The sequence below is a fragment of the Lissotriton helveticus genome, chromosome 12, assembly GCF_964261635.1.
Source record: "Lissotriton helveticus chromosome 12, aLisHel1.1, whole genome shotgun sequence".
Taxonomy (NCBI): domain Eukaryota; kingdom Metazoa; phylum Chordata; class Amphibia; order Caudata; family Salamandridae; genus Lissotriton; species Lissotriton helveticus.
The window spans coordinates 377,648,250-377,660,748 of record NC_136073.1 but is presented as its reverse complement, the minus strand read 5'-3'; the positions used below and the strand labels follow the sequence as shown (position 1 = coordinate 377,660,748).

Below are 12,499 nucleotides of genomic sequence, written 5' to 3'. Positions count from 1 at the left end.
TCTCCGCGGCCTTCGACACCGTCTGCCACCGTACCCTAGTACAGCGCCTCAGCAACGTCGGAATCCAGGAGAAGACACTGGAGTGGATCACCTCCTTCCTCGCCGGAAGGACACAGAGAGTCCGCCTCCCCCTGTTCAGATCGGAGGCCACCGAAGTCATCTGCGGCGTTCCTCAAGGCTCCTCGCTCAGCCCAACACTCTTCAACGTCTACATGAGCCCCCTCGCAGCCATCGCACGCCAGCACAACCTGAACATCATCTCCTACGCCGACGACACCCAGCTGATCCTCTCCCTCACTAACGACCCCGCCACCGCCAGAGCCAACCTGCACGAAGGGATGACAGACGTAGCCAAATGGATGTCGAACAGCCGCCTGAAACTGAACTCGGATAAGACAGAAGTCCTCATCCTGGGATCCTCACCCTCCGCCTGGGACGACTCCTGGTGGCCCCCCGCCCTGGGCAGCGCACCCAAACCAACAGACCACGCACGCAACCTGGGCTTCATCCTGGACTCCTCCCTCTCCATGACCAGACAAGTCAACGCCGTCTCCTCGTCGTGCTTCAACATCCTGCGCATGCTACGTAAGATCTTCCGATGGATCCCCACCGAGACCAGGAAGACGGTCACCCAGGCCCTCGTCACCAGCCGTCTGGACTACGGCAACTCCCTCTACGCCGGAACCACCGCCAAACTCCAGAAGAGACTCCAGCGGATCCAGAACACCTCAGCACGACTCATCCTGGACATCCCCCGCCGCAGCCACATCTCCGGACACCTGAGAGACCTGCACTGGTTCCCGGTCAACAAGACAATCACCTTCCGGCTCCTCACCCACGCACACAAAGCCCTACACAACCAAGGACCAGGATACCTCAACAGCCGCCTCAACTTCTACGCTCCCAAACGCCAGCTCCGATCGACCAGCCACGCCCTCACCGCCGTCTCCCGCATCCGAAGAGCCACCACAGGAGGAAGGTCCTTCTCCTACCTGGCCGCCAAGACTTGGAACTCCCTTCCGACCCACCTCCGCCTGACCCAGGACCACCTCGCCTTCAGGAAGCAGCTCAAGACCTGGCTGTTCGAGCAGTAGCGGACCCCCTCCCCCCAGCGCCTTGAGACCCTCCGGGTGAGTAGTGCGCTATATAAATGCTCTGATTGATTGATTGATTGACCTAGAACACCATATGTAAGAAGCTCGCTCTTTATATAGTGGACCAACACAAGGTACACAATGTAAACAGTCCAGGTAAACTCCAATTGGCTTACGGAGGCACAAATTGTATCTCAAATGCTCTCTTTTATGGTAGTGTGGGCAAGCAGTTAGGCGTATCAAAGGGTAGTGCTAAGCATTTTCTGTATACAGACTAAAGAATAAATCCGAGACCAATTTAGAAAAATAAGTCGTATTTTTATATACATTTTGATACTATGAACTTCGTTATCAAGTATGTACTTTTGCAGTTATGAATGTTTACAGATAAGTAAAAGAGTTAAATACCATGCGTCTTTACGCAGCAATACTTCCCTATGGGAGAAAAGGCGTATGTTGCATACAGTTATTTGCGATCGGTTTCTGGAGGTCTCCTTCGGAACTTAAGGTTGTAGGGAGCCAAGGTACAAAGTACCACCAGCAGCTACTTGTTATATGCTCTGGGGCGACCGGTTGCAGAGGTGCTGGTCGGATCAGTAGCTGCTGCACTGCGCTGGTTGAAGGGAGGGGGGGCACCTAGAAACAGGCTGCAGAGGAGGGAGGCTTGAGGGCAAGTTAGGAAACTCCCAACAAGGGGCTCAGGTCACAAGGCTCCTGGGGACAAGGGGGCACAGCTGTTTTATCGGTACCCGGACTGGGGTGCAGAGTGAAAAGGTAGGCTGGACTCAGTGCGACCTAAAGCCTTGCGGGTGTTGGGCTCGCCAGTTGAGGGTGCAAAATCAGGAAATCTGGGACACTCAGGAGGTGGGTCACTGTGGTGCTGACGTCCCTTGACAGCAGCTCAGTCTCGTTGTTGTTGGAGTCTGGATTGTACTCTCACAGTCTTTGTTTGTAGCAATGGGTCGCGTATCCCAGGAATTTGTCTTCTGCGCTCTGGTTGGTCCTGGTGTTCTCTCACTTGGTGGGGGGAAGGATCTGATCTTCAGGAGCACAGGGTACTTTTCCTGGGGGGCTGCTGCATTGGGCTGGCCAGGGAGCGGCAACTCAGTCAACAGGATTTTACATTTTGGTGACTGCGGACTGCAGGGGTGTAGCTCCTCTACTCCAAGGGAGATTGCTTGGTAATTTGCCCAGGGCTGGTGGGAGACATCCGTTACATTGCGGTCTTCACACCGCAATACCTTTACAACGCAGGCTTTACAACGCAAGTCATTACAACGACTTGCGCTATACACTAAGGAATAGTATGATTTACTATTCCAACACCTTCCCTACTGTTACTAGGCTGGAGTTAGAATATTATATCATACTATTCCTAAGTCCAGCGCCCTCCAGCGCAAGTCGTTGTAACGACTTGCATTCTAATGCCTGCGTTGTAAATGTATTGCGGTGTGTAGACCGTGATGTAACGTCACATATTAGGGCTGACAGTCTCCCAGGCTTCTTGGAAGCTAATCAGCTCCAGGACAAGTCACTAGACATGACTGTCAAGACTTGGTGAAGGCAGGCAGGGTTTGGCACCAAAGGTTCACAGCGGTCTTCAGTTCTCGCTTTTCTTGCGGCTCTTCATTGTCCTCTCTTCTTGATCCATGGAATCTAAGGTCCTGGGGCCAGGGGTGCCGTATAAATATCCAATTTAGGGGCATTACGGGGAATGACAGGTTGTAGCCAATGGGCTCTCTACCTTTAGGGTGCCTACACCTTCTGTATGACCACTTCATGGGAAGCATAACCCTGACCCAGAGAGCCTAATTCCGTCAAAACTAAAATGGTGGAATTCTAAAAGCAGTGTCCACTTCAGGTAGTCCACCTTAGGTGTTGTACTAGCCTGAGAGGGAAACATGCCTCCTGACTAGCTAATTCTCCCACCTGTCCTAGTGCCAAATGGCCCGGGGCAGGGGGTGGTATTTCCCCTGTCTGGTGAAGCCTTGGGTTGCATATCAAAGGCAGCAGACGCCCTTGAAGCCACCTGCCTTGATATGCTGACTACTTAGCCATCCTACTTGGAGAAGGGGACAACCCTTTTGGTGCAAGCATTAATAAATCCATCACTGGAATAAGTGTGGGCTTATTAATACGAGATGTTTGCTACCAAACATCTCTAGTAACAGTGTAGCCATCATGTAGCTGTGGAAATCGTAAACATCAGTATCCAGTCCATGTACACAAATCTGCTCCTCCGTCAACTTGCAATATCTAAGAATCGACTTAGACATCACAGGGGCATATCTGCTCATGCCTATATGTCCACACATGTTAGTATAGAGCACCCTGCCTAAGGGCTGTAAGGCCTGCTGAATGGGTGGCTTACCTATTCTGCATGCAGTGTCTGCAGGTATGGCACACAGGAGGTGGGCCATGTTGTGTCTTCATTTTTCTCTGCACCATGGCACGTAGTCTGCAATGGCAGTCTGCATGTTGGTGCTGAGGAGTCTCTTAGGGTGGCACAATACAGCGGCAGCCCTTAGAGACCCTTTTTAGTCTACCTGCCCTAGGTACCAGGGGTACCATTTACAAAGGACTTACAAGGAGTGCTAATGGTATTGCCAATTGGGGGGAACACTTGTACAGTTTTAGTGAAAGAGATCTGGCACTGGGGACCTGGACAGCAAGAACCCAGTGCACTTCTGTAAAACTTGCATCAGATAAAAAGGCAAAAAGTAGGGTTGACCATGTCAAAAAGGGGCACCTTCCTACACCACACACCTAGGCCTACCCCTTCTATTCGAAAGACACATCAAATATAAATACCAAAAGCAAATTACAGATGAGTCTTGAAATACCAAAAGTAAGAAAAAACAAAACACTGAACCAGGTGTTCTTATTCTCGTCTCCACGACTCTGGAACAAGCTACCAGAAGACCTCAAGACTTGGTCATGGAAATTGTAATTTCCTTAACAGTAATGAAAAGTGACTTGTCTGTTGTAGTAACTTTGACTTCTGTAGTAATAGCCATAAGGCTCTTCCGCTGACAACAAGGGATGACTCTAGCAAGTTGTGGATGGTTCCAGAAATTGTAAACGTTAAACAGTGAGACTAACGTCAAGTTTATGTTGACCCACTACATGCCAGTTGGTACTACACAACTACATAACCCAATGGTTTTCCAACAACCATGGACCATAAGTAGTATATTTCAGGAAAATTCTGCATACCACCCTATCTGAAATCTTTAATATAAATTCACAGGAGAGTATTTTTTTTTTAGAAGTATGATAAATCAGCGCTAAAGTTTTGTGCAATAAAAGTTCATTTTTACAAATGATTATGACTTAAAAATATTTTCCAGCCCTTGGACTTAAATGGTGTTTTGTTGTTTACTTACTCTGTGTTCCCTTTACTCTTTTTATATTGCAATATAGAAAACAATTACATGTTGGTCCTGATTTAACTAATTGTGATTATAACGATATTGACAGCTGCATCATTTTTCAAGATGCCAATTAAGCTGCTGAGTGATTTTGCTTTTTTAAATAGACAAATTCATTCATTGCATTTTGCCCTCCAATGAAACAAAATGATGCTGAAAAACAACAATCACCATCAGCAGTTCCCAAGTTATTTTATAATGTACAACTTACTGTTTGCATTGCTTAGCTGTGGCACTCGCTCACTTTTAATTTCTTTTGACACTGATGAAGATGTCTCGGGTACAGTTAGGAAATTGAATACAGAATATTTATCTCGTTTCACCTTTGGTAAGCCAATGATCGTTGAACTGAAAAAAGTAATAATCAAATGTAGTGTTACAAATCAAAACAAAGCAGGTCTGTTTGATATTTCCTTGCACAAGGCAAACCCATGAGGATGAGTCACAATTAAATAGGTGCAGAAAAAGAAAGATGCTGGTTTTATTTCAGAAATAGTAAGGCCACGCAAATAAAATTAAATGCAGTAGAAAACAGTTGATGCCAATTTAAACATAAGCATACTGATTTTAATGGCATGGACAGCATACAAAGGCTTCAGACACTTATTTACAAATAAACTCTCAAAATGTCATCACTCAAAACAGCATACCAGAAGTCAATCTAAATAAATGCCAGCATACCCAGGATATGGATCCGGAATATTGAACCTTTTGCATAACAGCTTATCAGGATGCCACTCAAACTTGTCTCTGGTGAGTTTGCCAAACATTTTCATCTTCACCGCGGCTTGCTTATCATTAACATCACTCTGTAGAAATGAAATCATTTTATTTATAACAGGCTCTGTTAAAGAAAGAATCTTATAAATACATCTTAAAGTGCCACCAGGTTGATATGTGTGTTGCTGTACTGAATGAAAGCCTTGTGCATACTTGTCCTGCTAACATCACACCAATCAAAGTGAGCATCAATGTGTTACTCTCCAGTTCCCAGATATTCATGCCATAATCGGTTTCATTTCAAAAGAAGTTATTCCCTTCTTTTCTCCTAGCTCTCTGCTCTTATGAGGGTAAAAATGGTAATTTTCTGAACAGTAAGGATAAGAAACATGTTGGTTGTAGTATCTTGAACTTCTGTATTGATAGGGATAAGGCCTTTTCGCTGACAACATGTGATAACTCTCAACTTGTGGATGGTTACAGAAATTACAAATGTGAAACAGTGAGACTAAAATGTATCAAGGCCCACTAAATGCCAGTCGGTACTACACAAATACGTAACCCCACAGTTGTCCAACAACCATGGATCAGAAGTAGGATATCTGAAATGAGCCCAATCTATGGGGTATGGTTATGAGAAGGAAAGCATTGTAGGGCAGAGCCAACTAAAGGCTTTTTATCCTTTCTAAATAGCAGAGAGGGTAGTAAGTCACACTACTAATGGTCAGGTGATCCTAGCAGCTGTTATGGATTTGTGTTAGTAAAAAGCATAATTAGGGAATAGGGAATATTGAGTGGTGCAAGGGTTCAACTCTGAAGTAAGAGTGAGAAGGCATTGGAAAGATGCTATTATGTGGTGGTTGAATGGGTCACTGGAACATGACGCACACTGGAACCCACAGCTCTGCCAGCCTATCGGCGATAACAAACAGTTCCCAGAGGATAATAGAAGGAGGGAGGCCATGGGAGTAGGGTTAGCAGAGAGCGTGATGAGTGCTATCAAGGGCAAACTCAAGATTCAGAAAGGGATGACAAATGACAGAAAGAGGTTTGGAAAAGGGTTTGCACATTGGTCAGGCGGTATTGGGTACTGTGACCCAGGCGGCAATCAGCAACCACTGGCATTTAACAAGGGACGCGGGAGGGGTAAGGGCAAAAAGTGCCTCAAGTGCCAAGAACCTCACTCAGAGGTCAGGTGCAGGGCAAAAAATATCCTCCGGTAACCTACCCAACCCCTATCCAAATGAAGAGATTTCAGAGGGTAGGATGTGCTCACCACATTTACCAAACCATCACTATCTTGAATGCCATGTACACTCATAGAGACATGAACAGAAGTACCAAGTAAATCTTTTTGAAATGTGGGAGGAGCCTCTTGGTGTAGAGAAGAACAAGTTACTTACCTTTGGTAAGGCCTGATCTGGTAGAGGTTCTATCTCCCATTCGCCATTCGTGATCCCGAGGCATCTACGGCTAAGTTTGGATGCTCCGGCCACCATGAATAAGTCCTGATGTTCCAGCCAGGTCCAGAGGCACAGGGCCTCTTGACACAGTGTTCACGACACCACTTGGTCCTGCTTGCTGCAATACCACATGGCTGTGGTGTTGCCTGTGAACACCTGAACCAGTTTTCCCTTGATATAAGGAAGAAAAGCTTTCAATGCCAGGCGAATCTCTCCCAGTTCCAATAAGTTGATGTAAAGCTGAGATTACTTTGAGGACCGGAGAACCCTGACCTCCACCTTTCCTAGATGGCTGTCACAACCCAGAATTGACACATTGGTCACTATCATGAGCTCTGGGAGAGAAATTAGGACGTTGAACATCTTGCCTAGCTCATGGAGAGGATCAATCATCTCATCAATCCACAAATCTGGCGAAAAGTCGGAACCACAAAATTACCGATTAGTGGCACTATTAGACAATGAAGCCACATTTTTTGCTGTTTTTTTTATTGTAGGACCTCTAGGCATGGGTGGAAGAAAAATCCACAATTCCCTTACAATAATCCGGCTTCGCAAAATCAGTCGGGACAATAACTAAAATATTAAGCATGGCTATGGCTGAAGGATAAGGCTGAGGCTACACGGACGTCTCTATACCTACGCCTTATCGATTACAAGGCCGCTTTTGATCATGTCAGTCGCACCAGACTCTGGTCCAAATTGCATAGCTGGGGGTTGCCACAGCCCCTACTCAACTTGTTAATAAATCTGCATACAGACACGTGGTTACAGGTGAAGCTGGGCAATGAACGTTCCTGTCGAGGAGCATACCCACGGAAAAGGGGTTAAAACAGGGTTGTGTTTTAGCACCCACTTTTTTAAAATTTGCATATAGCTGATCTACTCCAGCTGCTAATTAGTTGTAATTCACATGCCCCGAAATTAGGAGACATTCTGCTTCCCTGGCTCCTCTATGCAGATGATATAGTCCTGATCAGCAGAATAAAAGTAGGGCTACAACATCTCTTGAACACAACGCAGGACTTCTCCCAAACAAATGATCTAGAACAATGATAGTCGGAAAAAAAGGCAGCAAACTGCTCCCTGGTTCTGGGGAGAGACCAGAATAAAGGATAAAACAGAATATAAATACATGGGTGTGAAGCTGGATACAGGCGGCCGCTTTTTGGCACAGAAGAACGGCATAAAGGTCTAGCACTAGCAATTTCCCTAAAAACGCTAAACTCTAAATTAACTGGACCATCGATCCTGCCGCTCGTTGAGGTGGTTCGGGCAAAACTCTTGCCAACAATCACCTATGGCAGTGAGGCACAGAAAGGCAGGGACGCGAAAATGCTCGATGCCACTGTAACAACAGCATATAGGGTTATTTTTGGGCTGCCAAAATACACTTCGCCTGTGCAAATTAGACTTGAGTACGGTGTTCAGAAACAATCAATTGCTAGACAAGGGGGGCTTTCATCACTGAATGGGACAAAGTGCAAAAAGCTCCTCGGGGAACGCTAAATGAGCAGCTGTGGAAGGAGTTACAATCGCACGCTACATTACCAGCTGTGGAATATCTTCATAGCAGTCTACATAAATTGGGGCTAAACCAGCTTTGAGAAACATCGACAACTATCCCAACCTTTAAACAAGCATTTGCAATGCAATAGGTCTCGCATTTACACAAGTTTGAGCTATTGATACTGAAAATAACAATGCCTTTTATTTTCGTTTTAGTTTTTAAAACATAAATAAAAGGCATGGTCATTTACAATGCCAATAGCTTAAACTTGCGCAAATGCGAGACCTATTGCATTGTAAATGCTTGTTTTCAAATCGGTTTCATTGCAAACTTACATTTCTAGATCTTTCAGATGACAGGTGTTGCATCCCTTCAGCACATGAAATATGGGGCTTTGTGAAGAAAGAAATTACTTGAACATTATGGGAATAGGGAATCAAATCATATAACACGCTTAAAGTAGATAAAAAGTCGACGTGCATGAGAATATCCACCTGGCAACAGGTTTCACTTTGTTTCCTGAGACCTTGATAGTTTGTAAGGCAATTGATAGTACGAAGAGACTGAAATTATTCTTCTGTGGTCACTGCTTTATTTAGGAACTCACAATTTCGATAGAAGCCTGATGCTGGGAGACTATATTCATTAAGAGACTATTAAACCATTTAAACCGATTAAGCTAGACTTCGGTTTGGGTGAAGACAAGGGATTCCTCAACTTTCAACTGCACCACTGGGCTTTGCACCACATTGTTAGGGTTGGGGCACTGTAGGCACTCACCCCTTTTGAAAAACATTTAATTATTGCAGACTCGGATAAACAATTGACATCCAAACTATATAAGCTCTTACAGTCGGCAAAATCCCGAACTTGCTGAGGGTTCCAGAACATGGAGAAAAGACTTAATACTTCACATTCTCAGACACGGCTGAGTAGAGGGGTCATGAGTGTGAGTGGGTTGGAAATAAATCATTAAATTCTCTTCAGATTGCCTTATACGCTGACCAGACTAAAAGCATTAAATTAAAGGCGGTTTGATTTCTGCTGCAGGAAATGCAGGGAGAGAGACACCTTATTACAGTGCGAGAATAGATACTATAATTAAAATAACATAAATAAAGGTCCCATCCCAAGCAAAGAGCCTCACTACGCTGGATACCAGAGGTAAAAGCAGGAGTTTTAAACTGATGTTGCTGCACGCTGAGCCAACAGGCGGAGGGAAAGTGAAAGCACGCGACACGATGCGCGCGCTGTGCCGCCGGTTTATCTGCTGAAGGGAGACAGGAGTTGGCACGCGCGGACAGGAGATGTGCACGCGTACGGAGTGCACATCTCCTGTCCGCGCGTGCCACCTCCTGTCTCCCTTCGGCAGACAAAGCAGCAACTATAGGTCTCGCCAAGGCGAGCAGCGCATGCGCTGCGTCGCTAAGGCGAGACCTAAAAACTAGCGTGGAAGGCAGTGAAACTTCTCTCATGGCTGGAGGACAAGGCTGCATTATCAAAGAGAGCCCAGGGATGGATGACCCTGAATACATACACGAAGCCAGACGCTCAAGCTTATTTTAACCTGGGATATGACAAAAATATAAAAATTGCTTTTATGAAATACAGATTTGGACTGCTCTCCTGCGTACAGCATCTTCCACCCTGGCTACGTAATAAAGCAGGTTCAATGTGCCGCTTATGTGGATCGGCACGAGAAGACGTGCTGCATTTATTATGCTCCTGTAAAGAACTCCTCAAAGATCGAAAACAATTGCTGAAACTACTTTTCAATCAATGAGGGATTCACACCAGGAGGCAAGATCTGCTGGCATGCTTTGCCCCTAGTGACCCACAATTGAACTGCACAGCAGTAAAGTTTCTGAGATTGTGCGGAAGCAAAATGCCAGAAATGCAGACACTAGGAACCTAGCCAGAAAAAATACATGTAAATGCGCAAGGTGGTTTGAGGAGACTTTCAACATACAATCTTAAGCTGATAAAACTGATAAGACACTTATGCTCCTACACTTGCTAAAAATTAGCAAGCTTTTTAGTATGGTTTTTAGATATAAGACACATGAAGGAATGATTTTTATATGTATAGGACAGTTTTAACTGACCACATTTTATTGTATTGCAACGGTTTTAATTAACTATGCAAATAAACTAATTGAAATGAGCTCTGGGTGGGGAAGAGAGAGGGATCTGGCGTTGACCTCATTGCACTCAGTGAGCCACCACTGCAGATCTTTTGCAGTTACCTCTCATATCTGGACCTGGTCAGAGATTTCAATGATGCTGTGCCCACTGGGACTTCAGATCCGACTGCATGGCCCACATATGCCAATGGGCATGCTTTACCAGCATGATGCATGAGGCCCTGAGACCCGGCATCACTGCAATCTAGAATAGGGGCTTAAACATCTGATTCATAGCCTGCTCTGAAGGATAAGCCTAAAACTGCAATGTATCAAGAATAGCTCAGATGAAAGGGAGCATCTGGGAGGAGTTAAGGTGTGAATTTAGCATGTTGATAGTGAACACCAGGGATTGCAGAAGATCCACAGTAGTCTGAAGGTAGGAGAAGCCTGTCTCGGGCAAGCCTACCTTCAATAGCCAGTCGTCAAATTAGGGGATAACTGAAACCCCTGGGCTCCGCAGATGAGCAGCAACCATCACCATCACTTTTGTGAACACCAGAGGGGTGGTGGTAAGACCAAAGGGGAGCAAAGCAAACTGGTAATGCTCTTGGCCTACAGTGAACCACAGATAACGCCTATGGGCAGGATGGGGATGTGGAAGTAAGTGTTCTGCAAGTTCAGCGCTACCATTCAGTTTTCAAGTTCGAGGGCAGACAAGACAGGAGCCAAAGGGAGAATCATGAATTTTTTTATTTTTCTGGAAGTAGTTGGGGGGACCTACTTGTCTGAAGTGACTTTCCACCATCTTGGCAGGAGCTGCAGAATCCTGCCACCAATTGGGTGCCGGGGAAGGGTGGTTTGTGGACTGGGTTAATCTCTGGCTCTGTGGGAGTCGCATTCTCAGCCATGAAAGGATTATCATACCTACTGGTTGTGGTGGCTAGGGGGAAATGGACGTGGCTGACAGCCCCTAACTTAACCACAGATGGCGGATTGCAGCTGTCGGAGGGTCCAATGAACTAGCGGTGGCCCTACTGTCCTTTAATTGTTCTAGAGCCAAATCTGCTTTGTGGACAAAAAGGTGAGTCCCAACGAAGGACATGTCCATAAGGGATGCCTTGACATTGGACCTCATTCTGGACCATGGATGCCATATGCGCAACAGTATTAACTCTTTAAAGTAATATAGCAGGCATACAGGCAGACTAACTCATAAGAACCAAAGATTACGATGGCGGTTCCTTCAAGTAGCTCAGCACTCCTATATCACTGTGCAGACTGTAGGGACACATTAGACCAGAGTCAGGGTACAGCTGGCAGCAGGGCAACAAGCAGAAGAGCAATCCAGTGAGTCCTTAAGGCCACCCAGTGGATAGCAGTCAGCAGGGCAACAACAGAAGAGACGTCCAGGTGAGACCTTTGGGCAGCACAGGCAGGCCTTCTGACAGTCCCAGTTCCAAAGGTGCTCTGAAAATGTGGGATCAGAGCCCCTGTACTTGTACCCAAAATGCCTTTGATGTAGAGGTGACTTCAAAAGAACTTTTAGAAGTGAACAACACCCTCCATTCAATCCCAGCTCTGGCTCCAGACAACAGTAGGGGGTAAACAAGCCCTTTGTGTGAGGGCAGGGCCCAGCTTTTACAAATGTAAGTACGTCCCACCTCCCTTTTTCCCGATCCCAGGAAGACCATTCAGTATGCAGACAAATGCAGATGCAACCCTGTTACACCCAGCTCTTCCTGTGTGATGGCTGTTTGGAAAGTATGCACACACTCTGGATTGGAACCAGATTGCAAAGTACGAGTCTTAAGCACATAGAAATGCCCACTTTCTAAAAGTAGCATTTCTCAAATAGTAATAAAAAATCCCCCTTCACCAATAAGCAGGATTTATCACCACTATTCCAAACATGGCAGCGCTACTCCTTTCAGATTGGAAATTACCACTGAAAAACATGTCAGGGAATTCCCAATGCAAACCTATGAGAGGAGCAAGCCTCAGAGCAGTGAGAAACCAAATAGGCTGTTTGTCACTACCAGGACATGCAATGAAGGCACATGTCCTACCTTGTACCTACACAGCGTTTTGCCCACAGGGCTTACCTTAGGGGTGACTTGGGTGTAGTAAAAAGGGAGTTTTGGCCTTGGCAAATAGT

The 12,499-nt window shown here is 45.8% G+C and overlaps 1 protein-coding gene across 2 annotated transcripts in view; it reads right to left on the bottom strand.

The window, feature by feature from the left end:
* The window catches only part of GPATCH1 (G-patch domain containing 1), a 282,152-nt gene that overhangs the window by 92,852 nt on the left and 176,801 nt on the right, over nt 1-12,499 (bottom strand). For both annotated transcript variants that reach the window (XM_078668539.1, XM_078668540.1), the window contains exons 13-14: nt 5,207-5,334; nt 4,737-4,873 (exon numbers count right to left, since the gene is read on the bottom strand). In XM_078668539.1, coding sequence (XP_078524665.1) covers nt 4,737-4,873; nt 5,207-5,334 — 265 coding nt within the window. The remainder of the gene's footprint in view (nt 1-4,736; nt 4,874-5,206; nt 5,335-12,499) is intronic.